Source organism: Trichoderma asperellum, chromosome 1 (assembly GCF_020647865.1).
Source record: "Trichoderma asperellum chromosome 1, complete sequence".
In the NCBI taxonomy this organism is placed as follows: Eukaryota; Fungi; Ascomycota; class Sordariomycetes; order Hypocreales; family Hypocreaceae; genus Trichoderma; species Trichoderma asperellum.
Window position 1 is genome coordinate 1998130 of NC_089415.1, and position 15644 is coordinate 2013773.

Genomic DNA, 15644 nt, shown 5'->3' on the forward strand with positions numbered 1-15644 from the left:
CTACAGAGAGGCCTCGCTTCTTACTTTGAGTTGCCTTTTTATTTTATTTTATTTCTGACATTCCATTCTTCTTCCGCATCTGTGAATAGTGGATCCATTAGGCCCCCCCTTCGGCAGGTATTACCGTCTACGAAGTATGTAATACAGCTTATACGAGCAAAGCTACTGAGCAAGACGCAAAACGAGTTTGCTATTTGATGACTTGCACACGGGGTAGTGACTGGAAATGCGTGATTGGATAGAGAAGGCGACGCCATTGAGACCTGACGATCTTAAGCCAAACTTTGTCGGATGCTCTGTTGACGAGCTATCATCTTCAGTCTCACAGCTTTCGTTCCCGATGGATGAAAAATTCCTGGAAAATCTTTCGAAACCTTTCAACAGCTAAAATGCTAAATAGTATGCGTGCTTTGGACTCTCACGAGCGGTTCTACTAACATACCTTTGATGGCACCCGGCTATATATGTACGCCAAGGTGTGCGTGAAGTCTGCCCATTCGAACTCAACTGCCTGTTCTTCAAACTCAAGCCACAAGTTCCATCAGATGGAATTGGTGCATGGACTGGAGTGAAAGAACTTTAACTTGCATTCACTCCCCATCAACGATTTGCAGGTCATCTGATGAACAACTGGACTTGTGCTGTTCTTCAACATTTAACAAGAGACGTGGGTTGACAAGAAAACACAGAAAATACAGATCTGACGTAAATGTCAAGCAAATTTCCATTCTCACACCACGCTGGTGAACCAACGATTTCTCCAGCATCTGCACTCCACAGAAGCCACCCGGGACAGGCCGCATGGCAACAGACGGATTGCTGGGGAGCCCAGCCCAAATGCCAGACTCGGAAAACCGGCCGGCATTTACCGCGGCGTGGCGACTGAACGGGTAGCGCGGCCCCAGGCTCTGTCTTCTCAACTACTAACTACTACTATGTATTACTCAACAAGTACCTACTAGGTAGTAGTATTGGGATACTGCGGGACTTGATGGGATCTCGATTGGATCTGAGTGGAATCTCGATGGGAATAGGATGCCTGCAATTCCACCAAATGGCATTGATTGTATATCACGCTACATGAAGAGCCCCCAGTTTTGCTCATGCCAACTACGAAATTCTCGATGGCTTTTACAATGGATCTTCGGGCAGAAAAATGATCGTCTTCTCGATTTCGAATCACAAAGGTACCCGTGCTACTTTACGCCTTTAGGAGCTTGCCAGTCACTGCATCGACTTGGTGCCGGCCCCGGAAATCTATTCGGAACGCGGCCGTGCCTTCTCGTACAAGCCGGAAGATCCATTCGGGACCAGCTCTCTAAAGTTGGAAGAAACAGAATGATTAGCCTCTTTATCGTCGTAATCAAGCCCTGTCCAGACCGGGTTGCGGAATAGTAGAAAGGGTGCAAACTCTGCCCAAAGCTACTCACCAATATTGCTGCGAGTCTGTTGACAATGCTGGGCATGTAGATGGTGGATCCATAGCCGCTGTACGCGGCATTTACCAAGGACTCGCCGACGCTGTCAACATGGAGCAGTGGCAACAGGAAGTTTGGAACGTTCATGTCTCCGGCGATGAGCGGCGTGCGGATAAAGCAAAAGATTCCCATGGTAAGGCGCACACGTGGAGCCTTGTAAACCGTTTTGAGTTCCAACTGCAGAGACTAATGCGCTCACAACGGAGATTGATGAGCTGAACGTTAGCTCACATGCGCTGTTTCTTTTGGGATTGGTATTGTAGCCAAGCCCGCTCACCTCATGCATGGCCACCAATCCGGCCTTTGTAGCTGAATAGTCTGCAACTAGGGCTGGCGGTGTTACGCAGCTCAGACTTCCCGTGTGCAGAATATGGCCATGGTCACGCTTAACCATCTCTGGGATAAACTCCTTGACGAGCAGCATCGGCGCGATCAGATTCGTCCTCACTGTTGCCTCGACATCGCCGTACGACCCTTCCATGACGCTCGCCCCGCGGACCAGGCCGGCGTTGTTGAATAACACCGTCGGATGGCCGACCTCGTTTCGGATGCGCTCACATGTGGCTCTCAAGGCACTTGTGTCACTCAAGTCGCAATGGTAGTACGACAGTCGGACGCCCTCCTGCTCAGGTTTCCAGCCGAGTGGAGCGTAGTCGACGACCACGATTCGGGTGCGAGAATTTCGAGCGAGAAGGCCCTTGCATATGCTGGCGCCAATGCCGCCGCTGCCTCCCGTGACAACAACAATCTCCTCGTCCCAGTTCCATGTCTTGTCTGATACCCAGTTGTTGGCAAACTGCCTGTCTAGATATGAGTTGAGGGACAGCGCTACGCTTGCTACTGCGAAGAGAGAGGTCAGCGTCTGAATTCGAGTCCCGCTGGGGTTGGACGACACCCAAGAGTGGATGCTCGAGCTCGACAAGGACAGGGCCAGGGCTGTGGGCACTGTGAGGATAGGATTGAGTAGCAAGCGGCTCAGAGGAGCGGCTATGGAGTCGATAGTCACTCCCTCCCTTGACGAAAACATGATTTTGTGTATAGATAGATATTCGTGGTAGAAGAGGCTTGTTATGCGAGGGGGGATACGACTGTCTCGGCGCAACACTGCATCTTCTCTCTTCGCATTGAATGTTGCGCCAAAGCTGCAGTATTTATGCATTTACGGCTCGTAGTCTTCTATTAATCGTACGATATGATCAAGCAGGGAATCTGACATGGACCATATTATGCCAGGATGAAGGGGGATTGGTTCCGTCGTCCATGACAAGTTAGCGAGGGTAGTGGTGCATATACCTACATACTGTAGTACAGTACATTGAGCACCCCGTAAACGCTCTTTACATGGTCTCCGGATCTGCGACATGTCGGAAATAAACCCTTGCCCGAGATGCCATCCATAGTATGGAGTGCGCTAGGGGATTTGTGCATGAGGTAGTGACCGACCCCATGCCGGCCGCCAGAAAGGGCTGAGGCCGCTCCGCTGGCAATGTTAAATCCTCAATATGACAGGGTTGTTGCAACTTGTGTTGCCTCTATCAGACCTGTGTTCCACCCATCTATCTCCACGAGAGCTCAAAAGCAGAGAACACCTAGGAGGTAGGCGTGTGGTTTCTGACTGGAACGTGCGGAATTATCTTTCGAGATGAAAAGCCTAGTTTGTACATGCAAAGCAACCTAGACGGGAGAAGTGGAGACGCAGACTCGACATCTTGGCAAGACATTGGCCAGCAGGGTGTTTGCTCGAGTCAAGTGAGACAAAGCGCTTCTAGGGCCAATAGTTATAGCAGCGATTGCAACAAAAGCAAGACACATGAAGAATATAAGATGGCCGACTTACGGCTCACTCTTCGACCTGTATAGAACCCTCTCCCTCCTCAAAATTAGTATCACCATCCATACGGCTGGTGTTGGACTTGAAAGCCTTGGAGGATCTGTCAGTTCGCCCACCCACCCGCGTTAGATGGTAAGAGGAATCGAAAATATATAATATTTGTTGGTAACTAACCGGATGCAAGGATGCCTCCGTGAAACCTCGCCTCTCCATTGGCGAAAAGATACAGTTGATGGGGATTTTGCTATTTGTCAGTGAGTCGATCTTTGAAATAGGGGGAGAGGGGCTGCAAATGCCGGTGGATAGTGCATACTAGAACCGCGAGCAGTATCACGACTATGCAGAACTGCCGACGAACACTAGTGCTAACGGGAAATACTATCCCCACTGACAGGCCCCTATTCGCTCATGCTCGATCTCACCCGCCTGCTATTATACGCCTTCCAGAATGGACTGAGTCTTCGATACTATGCAGGCTGCGCCTTGTTCAGGACCTTGTTTAGCACGCTTGAAGGCCGTTTTGCTCAAACAATACTTCCGTCTACGGAAGAAGCTTATAGGGCATGGATCCAGCAAAAAGAGAGACTTACCAAGGACCCATTGCTTAAAGAGCGGCTCCGGTGCGACATACAGCCTCTTGACGATGGCCATTCGAGCATCCTGTGGGTTGGAAACCGCCACAAGGCCCGCAAGATAGTGCTGTACCTCCACGGCGGAGGTTTCAGGTTGCCGAGCGTAGCTGGCCATTTCGAATGTGTCTGGAACTCATACGTGCTCTCGGGGTAGAATTAGAGACTGAAGTAGCCGTGGCGTTTTTGCAGTATTCACTCGCTCCCACTTGGAGAGCCCCCGTGCAGCTCCGTCAGGCCGCCGCCGCTCTCTCCGAACTCATCAACGCAGGCTTCAGTGCCAAGGATATTGTCGTAGGGGGCGACTCTGCTGGTGGGAATCTGACGGTACAGCTGCTCCATCACCTTGTCGAACCCCATGCTGAGGTCCCCCGCATCGCATTACAAGAGCCTCTGTCGGCCGCCTTTCTCATATCGCCGTGGCTTGGTAAGGACACGTCTGCCGCCTCATTTCAGGAAAATGATCGGTATGATATGGTTTCAGTCGCCGTCTTGCGCTCTCTTGATAGCGATATTCGGGCCCGTGGAGGGGAGACGGACACAAATACAGATGGTCAAGACAGTTGGGCGGAGCCATTTGAATACAAAGGACAGTGGCTAAATGAGCTCGGCAGCGTTGTCAGGAAGATTCACATCACGGTCGGTGATAGGGAGATTCTGGCTGATCAGGGTAAGCTGATGGCAAAGACAGTGACAGCCTCGAATACAGGCGTAGAGGTGACTCTCGAGAGCAATCCCAAGGCAGCCCATGATTTTCTGGTGGTGGAGGGATTCTTTGGAAATATTGGTGAGGATACCATCCGGATGAAGCAGTGGTTCAAGACTGTGTTGTAGGCGGCGGGGTCGTTTCCGAAGAGTCCAACGGATGCTCTCTTTTCTGCTGGCACCTTTCAGCATTCCTCCGTCCTTCAACGATAGCCTCCCTCATCTTGGGCGGGCGATATCTGTTGCTTCCTATGCCTGCCCATGCTTCGATATAGCCCAGTGGGGCGACTGTTGCTTTTGGGAGCGGGATTGACGTCGATGATTTCGTTCAACTGCTCCTGGCTACGCGTATTCTTTTTCGAGGCTGAATGTGACGCTCAGATGTATCTACGCAACAAGTTATCCGTCTGTAGAATGATTGGTCCACCAGATTATCTGGCATGACAAGCTTTCCAAGAGAGCAGTTTTCAGGAGCAGCGGCGGCGTAGAGCGATGTGCCGAGATTTTGACTAGACGCAGTGTGTGATTTTCTGCCGTGCAAATGATCAAGAGAAAAGTCAGTTAAGAATAAGGCAAGCTTGGGTGCAATAATTGGAGAGATCGTGTTGGAGACGGATGTTTGCATTCGATGCTGCACTATGAAGGACGGAGAAGAATAACATCAGTTGCTTCTTCTTTATCGGGCTTCTATTCGCCCGCGCTTGGCAGGTACCTCTCCCTAGCAGATGCCTAGAGAAGCCCTATTCAGTGCCATTGAGCCACCAATACATGCCACTGAATGCACCTTGGCCGCCCAAAGGACATTGGCAGCGTTGTCTGATGCATGTCCATTATAAATGAAACACTCTCAATTAAGTACCTAGAGAAAGCAGCCATTGCTTGCTGCATTAGTGCCCATTGAACGTCTCTACGTCACCAGGTCCCTTAGGTTGGTAGCCGCTAAGGAATCCTCTTTGTCCTTGCAGTCCAAGCCGCCCGCCCACTTATCAAGGTTATTTGGACGAGCATTCACAGAGGGATTCAAAATAGAGGCTTGAGATTCGAAGCATTTACGACATTTTGTCCTCATGTGTATTTTTGTATAAATTTTAGCATGAGCAGGGCGGCAGGGCGTTGCCAATTGCAAGGCGCCTCTCCGTGCGAGCAGAATAGAGAAAAGGACGAGCCGAACTTGTGCCGATGCGTACCGTATGATGCAATGGCCGACTTGCACTACCGTTTTTTCGTCTCTCCTTTGCAGCGTAGAATGGAATAGATCAACCACTTTTCAAAACTTCCGTCTAATTCCACCCCTTTGTCCTTTTCTTTGCATCCTGCTCAATCCGAACCAACTCAACGTCAAATCCACGGCTATGAAAGTTCCCTCCCGAATATCGCTCGCGGTGCCTCGGGCGCTGCCCCGTCCGCAGCCGCAGCACATCCGGCCCCTTCACCAGAGCATCGCCAGGACCGCCAACGTTGCTCCCATCGTCGGCACGGGGCCTCCTCCAGAGCCGCCGACGCCGGCTGCGCGGAATGCCAGCGAGCGCCTGGAGCGACGCCGGAAGCACGCCGAGCTGCTGAAGACGGCAAAGGAGATCCGAAGCGCGCAGGAAGGCAAGGCGAATCCCGGGGCGGCCAGGAGGTTCTGGAAGGAGGTCAGCGTGCGAGAAGTCGACGGTGAGTAGCACATCTTCCTTTTTTTTTTTTTTTTTCTTTTTCTTGTTCTTTTCTCCTTCTTTCTTTTCTCTCCCGGATCACATAGATCTTCTCATGACCGGTTTGATCTTTGGCCGCTAACTCTTCCCCTCCCAAAACAGGCGCCCTGCAAGTCCATCTCGACGCCCGCCCCCTGCGACACCCTCACACAAAGGCCATCATCCGCGTGCCGCTCTCCAAGCCGAATCTCGCCTCTGCCCTAGCCCTCGAATGGGACATCTTGACGTCCGCCCAGCAAGCCACCAAGCAGCACCTTATCCCCCTCACCAGCCTCATCTGCCGCGCGCTCGACATCCTCGACGACGACGCCGCACCGAGTGTCCCCGAAGCCGCCAAGATCCGCTCCAGCATCACGCAGACCGTCCTGCGCTATCTCGACACCGACTCGCTGCTGTGCTGGGCTCCTCCCGCCGGCCCCCACGATAGGAGAAACGATGCCGGCGAGGACCTCCGAGACGTGCAGAAGAAGGCCGCCCAGGAGACGGTCGGCTTCCTGACGACGCACGTGTGGCCGGGCATTACCATTGAGCCCGTGCTGGACGGCCACTCCATCATGCCCAAGCAGCAGGCCGAGGGCGTCCGCGAGGTGGTGCAGGGATGGGTCATGGGCCTCGACGCCTGGGAGATTGCCGGCCTGGAGAGGGCTGTGCTTGCTGGCAAGAGCTTCGTTGCCGCCGCCAGAATCGTCGCCGAGTGGAGCGAGGGTCCCGTTGGCACCGGCCGCGTTGTGCAAGCAGGACAATTTGGTGCCGAGGATGCCTCCGAGGCTACGGGCCTGGAAGTGGCCTGGCAGGCCGAGCAGTGGGGAGAGGTGGAAGACACGCACGATGTGAACCAGGAGGATGTGATTCGGCAGCTGGGCAGCGTGGTGCTCCTTGTGTCGGGCACGGGCAAGCAGCGCTACTAAATAAGAAGGAATGGAAAAGAGAACAGCACATAAAGAGGAGAAGTAAATAGACATATGGCATGGTATGACACGACAGGGCAAGGCACGATATGAGCATACGACTATGCGGGACGACAAGAAGATGCAACGGCCGCATCATGCTAAAGACGGAAAATGTACAATAACAAACAACAAAGGCAATATAGACTTATAAACTTCTAAATATATGCATATATGTATGAAGACAAATCCGACAAAAACAACCATAATTCTGATACTCAACTTTTTGTCACCATACCTACCTTATTCACATATCCAAACTCATGTTCATATATACAACCATGTACGTGATATTATTCCATGTCCAATCCTACCAAACATGTCAGCACCAACACCAACGCCAGCATCCTCACCCTTAGGCTCCATCTATTCTCATCTCGTGAGTCCATTCAGGAATATGTTTCCGCCATGAAAAGCAGCACTGGCAGAGGAGGTGTAGCCCACAGGTGGTTGGCTGGGAGTGTTGGGAGTGTCCCTACTAAACGTCGGCTGTCTTTGATCGGAAGACATGGTCGGGTTGAAATGCATAACTTTCAAAGGAGGAGCGCCAGAGGGCATGCCAGGAGCCTGTCTTGGTTGGCTATATGCCATGCCAGCAGTCCATGACGGCCGGCTGAACGGCATGCTTGAGGCTGGTGCCGTCGTCGGATCATAGCAAGCAGTCCACTGGGCCTGGGAGAAGGGCATCAAGGAGCTGGGGGCCGATGCCGACGCCGTTCTATGGCAGCTCCTACCTGTATCCCATCTTGATGGGCTAAAGGGCGTGCCGGAAGACGAGTTCGGCTGAGCAAAGCTGCTATCCGCGTTTGGATCCAAGGCGAAATCCATGTCCATCATGCCTGGAGTGAAGGCAAAGTCCAAATCCGCGCCCGGGGTAAACGAAAAGTCCGTATCCACGCTGGCAGTCAAAGACGGCCGGCCATTGAAAGCATTGGAGACGCTCATCGCCGCCGTCTCCGCACGAAGGGCCGTACCAGCCTGATTGCTCCAATCCGCTGATGCTTGGGGCATGACGAGCACATCCTCAACCCTCGTGCGTGGACTGATCTCTATGTCCATGTAATCCTCATCCGGCAGAGTTTGGGAGTTCTGGGCCACGGAGTATGGAATTCTGATGATGCCATCGGCTTCCAGGCGCGAAGGATCCACGTCAAAAGTCCAGGTCCTGAAACCAGCCTTGTCTCCTCTCTCTGTCGCGGATGGAGGCTCTGGGATCATAAAGTACTCGTTGGCCAAGACGCGGCCCTTGCTAATGCCGCCATTGACCTTCCACAAGAACTCAACAACGTCTCGCTTGAAGCTGCTGTTGGTTCTGTCAAAAATAAGCAGTTCCTGGCAGTACTTCCAAGCCTGCTTGAGAAGAGTCACGTCAAAGGAAGTCCACAGAGATTCGGACGTTTGGGCCATGATGATGATGAGGCCCACAGTGCCCACGTCTATCAGATGTATTCTTTTTTTAGCCAACACGTCAAAAGAGAAAAAAAAAAAATTTTTTCAGAAAAGGAGGAACAGGAGGAGGATGGAAGAAGAGTGGACAAGGACCAGTAATAACTCACGGTATGGATCCCACCACCACGGCTCCCGACTGCGTGCCCTGGGCATACTTCTTTTGTGCATATAATTGAGTAAATGGATCGCATTTTTAAGGCACTGTATAGCACAAAATCTAGCCTTTTGCTCCGCTACAGTGTTCAGCGTAGAGATGTCTTCACCGGATGCAAGGCATTCTTGTATGCCCGCCTCCATGAAGATTGGGCTAAAGAGCATGGAACGAATGAACATGAAGCTATTTTAACCACACAAGGATTAGTTATTACTGCCTTTGTGCGACTGTTCATTTTTGCGGAAGGAGAAGAAGAAGGAGAAGAAGAAGGAGAAGAAGAAGGAGAAGAAGAAGGAGAAGAAGAAGGAGAAGAAGAAGGAGAAGAAGAAGGAGAAGAAGAAGAGGGGAAAAAAGAGGAGTATACTTTGTTCTATAGGGGTAATCTGACCTAGTATTACAAGCCGCGGCCTGTGAGTTTTCTGCCTGTGAGTCTATGGTTTGAGAGTCTGCAGTGTTGGAGTCTAAGATTTCCAAACCTGGTATTTGCAAGTCTGCCGCTTCCAAGTTTACCTTTTGCGTGTCGACAGACTCAATGGCGTCAACCTCTAACGAGGGTATTCCCATGGTAGTCCAATCGAGTGCCACCGGCAGCACGGACAGGAACTTGGCAAACATCTCGAGCAACTCAGCAAGACCATGGGAATAGCGACTGCTGAATTCTTTGGGAAAGATGTGGCTGCGGGCCTTGGGCATATTCTTGAGGATCTTCTCCAGCTCCTCACAGCGAGCAACACAGCCGGTGAAGAAGCTAAAGGGTATAATGTCAGGGGGTGTTTGATCTGCAGATTCAAGAGCCTTGGTACCAGTCCTAGAAGACAGCGGTAAACGAAAGTTGACGGCAGTTTGAACGAACCTGGAAATGTTCGATTGTTAGTTCAAGAAGCAAGAGGAAGGAGGAGAAGGTCTTTTCTTACGAAGTCATCATAACACATCCGTACCATGCCTTCATGCGTGTCTCCTTTTCTTCAGGAGACCTCATAACCCCATCGTTGACATCATCCAGCCTCATGTGTTGTGCAAGGCGATGTGCGATTTCAATGGGAATCCTGCGTTCATCCCCTGAGAAACGAGTGCTGTTAAAGGACACGGCGATGATGAGAAAAGTTTGCACGGCAGCCAGGCTGTTTTCCTTGACAAGAGCCGGGGTGAGATGTGCACAGGCGCATTCCCAAAACGCGCGCGAAAGGAACGTTCTATCCTTTTCCTTCATCTGGGAGAACCTGGCCGCATGGGACAGCATCGTAAAGAGGGCGCAGCGAAACATGAGTGGGTGAGTGCTCGACTCCTCCCCTGAGCCTCCGAGGCCAAACAAGGCGGACGTGAAATGCCCGGTGGCGGCGCCATCATCACTATTCAAGCTGCGATAAGCGCGCATAAAGGTCGAGAAGCAGATAAACGGAAACAAGTAGCAGACTTCTCTGTGGTAGACTCGTAGAAGATAGAGACTCAGCTCGTACGGGGGCATGATGGGCTTGTGCGGTTTTTTGTCTGCTGCCTTGACATCCTTGAGGGCCGAGCGAAGTTGTCTCAACATGCCGACAACTGCAACCTTTTGATCTTGTTTGAGGGATCCAGTGTTCTTGTCAATCAAATGACACGCATATTTTGGCACATTGGGAATCTCTTCCTCCCCTCTTTCGACAGACGACGGGCGAGAACATGTTTGCTTTACTTCTCCAAGCAACTTTGGCTGGCAGGCATTGTTTATAAGAGGAGGAGGAGGAGGGAGAGGAGGAGGGAGAGAAGCAAGAGGTAAAGACGCAGGAGGAGAATCAAGGCCCACAGTAGAAGGATCATTATTACTCGGGGGAAAAGCAGATGGCGGTTGTGGCATCATGGCCGAAGTAACTGTCGGCTCCGAAGAATCGTCTGTCATCGGAAGAGGATCCATTGATTCCAAAACACCCGTGCTGGCTGGTTGAAGAGTACATGTAGCGTTTGTCGATGCCCAAGCATCTACACCTGTCGGTGGTGGAGCATTCTGGCTCAAAGGGCTCGAACATAACTCCCCAGGGCATGATGCCTTTGAACGGAGAAAGTGTGCTTCGTTCAACTTGTCCAGCTGTTTTCTGAATCCTTGTTCGTCAGGCTCTCCAGATTTATGTGTGTTCGGGCCAGAGGCCCGATCGATGGCTTTGTTGGTGTCGTCGTTGCCATGTACCTTGTGCTGATTGGACTGTTGAGGTACGTTTTTCCCCTTCACTCTGAATCATGACAAACTTTGTCAGCTTCTTTTGTTTTATTTTTAGTCTCACCTGTGCATGCTCTCATTGATGGTGTCAGAGATGCCAGAGATCGAAACTTACTTGTATATGGTTGGATAACTAGTCATCGGGTCTTCATAGACACAATCCGACTTCAGCCATCCCTCACAGTGGGAGCATGGCCTATCGCCGTTGCACCGCACTCCGATACTGCGACAACTTACACAGGTGAGACGAGGAGGCTTGGGCAGCCGCTGCAGCTCGGGCTTTTGCGGAGTTTTGCGAGCAGCATTGGGGTTCTGGCGGCCGCCGGTCTTTGACCTCTTCCTATGTGATACCATGCCTCAACAAGTGTATCAATTACCAGCGCTACTATGAGGAAACTATCTTGCAGTGTCTGGTTAGTTAGTGTTCGTGTTAGTGCTAGTGACTCTGCGTTTATCGTGACGCACAAAGCCTTGGATTGGATTGGACCTGCACACGCAGAGATCTGGGGTAGAAAGAAAAGAGGGTGGGCCGAAAGGTAGCTGTTTGACAGTATGAAGGAGGTAAACGGTAAAGTGATGCGCAGCGTGTCTGGAAGAGGGAAAATGGAAGTGCAAAGTCGAGATGAGTTGAAGTTGAAGTTAAGAGTGACAAGCAACGCAAATAGACGTTTGCTACTTATACCTGAAAAGCTCACGGGGTGGAAACAAAGAGAAGGGGAGAACGAGGCGAAAAACACTGACGAGAAAGAACATCCCATCTCCTGCTCGATCGCCCAGCCAGGGCCCGGCTCTCTCTGCAAGATCCAGCAGGCCTCAACACAGAGACAGTGGAGCATCGACAGGCCAGCCAGCTAATCGTGGGGGGGAGAAGGCAGTGTCTCAGAAGCTCAGGAGTTTTTGGTGGCTCAGGACGGCCACAGCATCATGTAGCCGTCCTCGTGAGCGCCATCACTCACAGCCATTGTTACGCAAACTGGAGCTGGGCGTCGTGGTGATTGGACATGGCCCCTCGCGGCTCCGTCCCCCTGGCTCTTGTCACGCACATGGCTGATTGATGTAAATCAAGCCCGAGGGGGCAAAAAAAAAAAGAGGCTTGAAAACCGATTATTACCGGCCAGGAGATCTGTCTGCTCTCTGGGCGACGTCGTCATCGGTAGGCCAAACCCGCGCTGCCGTGATCCTCTGAGCTGAAGCTGAAGCTGAATGCCAGGCGAGCCGCAAAGCAAACAGCAGCAAACATCAACTCAGCCGGCCAAGGCTGCCCGAAGCCACTAAGACATGCATGCCTAGTGTAGGCAAGGCAGTCGACTAGTAGGGATTGACGTGGTATCTTTTCAGTTCTCTTCTGATCATGTTTAGTCAGTCCAGGTTTCACCCGGGAAAAAAAGGAATGAAAATGGCAAACAACTGATAAGCACCCAAGCGGTGCCCAATGGTTGCCGAGTCACCGCATTCACGATGCCACTCGAATTCTCCCCTGATTGTCGGCCGACTGGATATTCGCCGGTGCCTGGACAAGCAATGTTTCACAGCAAAGTGTATGTGTATGTGCATGTAGGCTGCCGGGCGGATATTCAAGCAAACAGTAATACTACCATTGCCGGCGCGTCTACTACCTATTGGCAGCCGCACAAAGCAATGGAGTACGTAATTCTCGGGCCAATATTATGTGAGGTGCGAAGGATTAGGCGGGCACGTACAGATAGCCGCCGCCGCGAGCCTTGTCGGAGATGATGGTTGTGATACCTACCTTGATGGTGGTATTACAAGTCAATAATACTATGAGCTGTGTGGCAATGCCACAGTGAGTACGGAGCAGGTAGTTGTACGAACAATGTAGGGATCTGTGTGAATGTTGTCATGATTTGCAACGCTAGAATCAATCTCGAGTAATCGCCAAGTACCTCCCCTCCCCTGTAGTACTACCAATTATGCTTCGTCCCCTTTTTTCCTATTGTTTGACGTATTCCACGAGGCTATTTTGCAGCACGCCTACCTGGGCTTTCAGGAATTCCACAGACCTTGGAAAATCCCAGCCAGACTTTGTGCTAGACATGATCAAGCTCAAGCCCGACAGGGACGCGGCGGCCAAGATTGAATATCGGACCGCTTCCCTCCAAATGTTTCCGCGAGGTGGACTCTTATTCTTCGGAGGCTGGCACGACTTGTTAGAAGATTATCTCTTTGTGGAGGACAAAAAGAAAAGAGAGAAAGCCTAGGCTCACATCGTATTGAAAATCCTTGTATATCGGGAATAGACATCGGTACCAGAAGTAGGGCTGTGAGTAGGGATATGACATCCCATTATGCCTGGATCCATCCTGAGCCCTGTTATACCAGTTGTTGCACCCGCCGGAAAGCCAGACGGTTTGTTGGAGGTCGGTCTGGATCTGGTCAATGTACTGTTTCTCTGCGTCGAGACTGACATCTACAGCCATAGCTTTGCCTTGAAGGATGGGCTTGATCAGCCGGAGAGCGTAGTTGATGGAGTTTTCAACAGCCATGATTGTCGACGTGTGGCCTGTGGCGCTGTTTGGTCCTGTGAGGCATCTCGGTTAGATGAAGACAATATATACGCAACAGAAATAGATGAAAGAAATCCAAGCCTCACCGAGTATCAGAAAGAGATTTGGGAAGCCGCTGAGAGACGTAGTGTTGTACGCCCCTGGCCCGCCTAGAGATTTCCAGTGCTCCTCTGCCGTCACGCCTTGCCGGCCGACAATGTCAATATTTGTGCAAAAGCTGTTTGTTTCATAGCCACTGGCGAACACGATAACGTCAATATCGGTATAGCCATCCTTGGAGCGAATCCCCGTTGGTGTCACTTCCTCGATTGCGTCGTCCCGAAGGGTGACATTCTCCGAGTGCAGGCTGGTCAGATAGTTTGGATCGTAAATGCGTCGCTTGCAACCCATCTCGAAATCGGGAATCAGCTTATCGTAGTACTTTTCGGGAGCCTTTTTCTTTATATATCGCACGGCTTCGGCTGTATTGGAACGACGAACCGCAGCCGCCGCCTTGGTCATGTAGAAACCCCTCATCTCGTTTTCCAAAATCACAAAGAAGAGGAAGCGAGTGAGTTTGAGAAACCCTGGTATATGCATAAACATCCACTGGAATAGCTTCACGTTGGGTACCTGGACGGGAGGAATAATCCAGTGTTTGGTGCGCACAAACTGCGTCACATGCTTTGCCTGATCCTTGATGTTGGGTACAATTTGTGAAGCTGAGCAGCCATTGCCGATGAGGGCGACTTTCTTGTTTGTCAGGTCAACATCGTGCCGCCACTCGGCAGCGTGGAATACAGGGCCGTCGAAGTTTTCAATGTTTGGGAGATCTGGCTTGCGAGGATATACCAAGAGGCCCGAGCCGCTAAAGAGGAACTGACACTCGTGCACAAAAGAAGTGTCGGAGATGGTGTTTCTGCCCGTGATGCGCCATCGTCCTGACTGCTCGATCCATTCGCACCTCTCTACGCAAGAGTTGAAGCTCATCTTCTCGCGGAGGCCATATTGCGTCGCTACATCGTCGAGATACTGCCAGACCTCTTGGTGGGACGGCAGGATTTTACTCCACTTGGGATTAGGAGCAAAAGAGAAGCTGTAGAGCAAGCTGGGAACATCGCAGGCACATCCTAATTAGACGGAAAAAAGAATTAATGTCATTATACATGGAAAACAATTCATACTCCACCGCTGAGATAGGTCAGTGGCATAAACATACCTGGATACTGATTGGCAAGCCATGTGCCTCCCAAATCGCTCTTCTTTTCGAAGAGGCGAATGTCGGTGATCCCATACCACCGCTTAATGGTGCACCCCAGTGCTATGCCAGAGAATCCTGTGCCAATACAGGCGAACTGGCTGTATGTGGCTTTTTCCGACATCTTGGCCTGCTGGATCAAGGGAGCTGATGTCCTGAGGAATCAGGAAAGAACTAGACACAGCTGGCTGCCTTGTATATTCCCAAGGGAAGACACATACAACAACAACTCGTCTGCGGACTTTTAATTTTTAATGATGATAATAGCTCAACTCTCTAGAGGAGCAACGAGGGCACACACGAAGCATTAAATACGAGCCCCGGCATGAACACCAAGACATCTGCCGTCCTGGTGTCTCTCTTTCCCACCTATCAACGTCGTACCCCTTGCTCATACGGCAGGGCGAACAAGAGAGAATTCATCCTGCATCTTTTCTTTACTCTCCCTTGTCACGCCCCAGTCCCCAACGCCCTCCCTCGGCCTTCTTGCTATGCCTCGGCCTGGATTTTTGCCGCCACCCACATATGGGTATGGCTTCTAAGGACTCTTTGGGTAGGCAAATGGATACCATCTCAGCTCTTTCGCTACATGCGTGTGGCCGCAATAATTCACCTCTTTGGGAATAGCTAGGGCGAGAGGCAAGGGCGAGGAGGGAAAACAAGGACTCAAGGAGAAATGTGTGGGCGCTGACTGTGCTTCTCAGCATGCATCGTGACCTGTCTTGTCCTCTCGCATGCGTGCCGCTCCACACCGAACACCACGGCACAGCACTACGAGACTCGGATGGCGACTCCACCGCC

General features: G+C 51.4%; 6 protein-coding genes across 6 annotated transcripts; 2 read left to right on the plus strand and 4 right to left on the minus strand.

Moving 5' to 3' along the window:
• Positions 1 to 94: 94 nt before the first annotated feature.
• Positions 95 to 2993, minus strand: TrAFT101_000612 (uncharacterized protein). The gene is made up of 3 exons (XM_024899137.2): positions 1756 to 2993; positions 1431 to 1664; positions 95 to 1318 (listed from the first exon to the last, which is right to left on the minus strand). Exons 1-3 carry the CDS (start codon positions 2635 to 2637, stop codon positions 1202 to 1204), a joined length of 1233 nt encoding a protein of 410 aa, XP_024764830.2. The 5' UTR covers positions 2638 to 2993; the 3' UTR covers positions 95 to 1201.
• Positions 2994 to 3438: 445 nt separating this feature from the next.
• TrAFT101_000613 (uncharacterized protein) lies at positions 3439 to 4095 on the plus strand (the record flags this gene model as incomplete). The annotated part of the gene is made up of 3 exons (XM_024905915.2): positions 3439 to 3441; positions 3494 to 3563; positions 3704 to 4095. 3 exons carry the CDS (start codon positions 3439 to 3441, stop codon positions 4093 to 4095), a joined length of 465 nt encoding a protein of 154 aa, XP_024764831.2.
• Positions 4096 to 4358: 263 nt separating this feature from the next.
• On the minus strand, positions 4359 to 4880 carry TrAFT101_011983 (uncharacterized protein). Its single transcript, XM_066129434.1, has one exon. The coding sequence runs from the start codon at positions 4833 to 4835 to the stop codon at positions 4536 to 4538; it is 300 nt and encodes a 99-aa protein (XP_065982193.1). The 5' UTR covers positions 4836 to 4880; the 3' UTR covers positions 4359 to 4535.
• A 1115-nt stretch (positions 4881 to 5995) lies between these two features.
• Positions 5996 to 7248, plus strand: TrAFT101_000614 (uncharacterized protein; the record flags this gene model as incomplete). Its single annotated transcript, XM_024898668.2, has 2 exons — positions 5996 to 6302; positions 6443 to 7248. The coding sequence occupies 2 exons, from the start codon at positions 5996 to 5998 to the stop codon at positions 7246 to 7248; spliced, it is 1113 nt and encodes a 370-aa protein (XP_024764832.2).
• Positions 7249 to 7659: 411 nt separating this feature from the next.
• Positions 7660 to 12925, minus strand: TrAFT101_000615 (uncharacterized protein; the record flags this gene model as incomplete). Its single annotated transcript, XM_066126095.1, has 7 exons — positions 12832 to 12925; positions 11823 to 12426; positions 11197 to 11477; positions 9805 to 11094; positions 9255 to 9743; positions 8844 to 9073; positions 7660 to 8723 (listed from the first exon to the last, which is right to left on the minus strand). Exons 3-7 carry the CDS (start codon positions 11433 to 11435, stop codon positions 7660 to 7662), a joined length of 3312 nt encoding a protein of 1103 aa, XP_065982194.1. The 5' UTR covers positions 11436 to 11477; positions 11823 to 12426; positions 12832 to 12925.
• A 107-nt stretch (positions 12926 to 13032) lies between these two features.
• On the minus strand, positions 13033 to 14967 carry TrAFT101_000616 (uncharacterized protein; the record flags this gene model as incomplete). The annotated part of the gene is made up of 4 exons (XM_024899231.2): positions 13033 to 13236; positions 13307 to 13620; positions 13693 to 14715; positions 14805 to 14967. 4 exons carry the CDS (start codon positions 14965 to 14967, stop codon positions 13033 to 13035), a joined length of 1704 nt encoding a protein of 567 aa, XP_024764834.2.
• Positions 14968 to 15644: the final 677 nt, after the last annotated feature.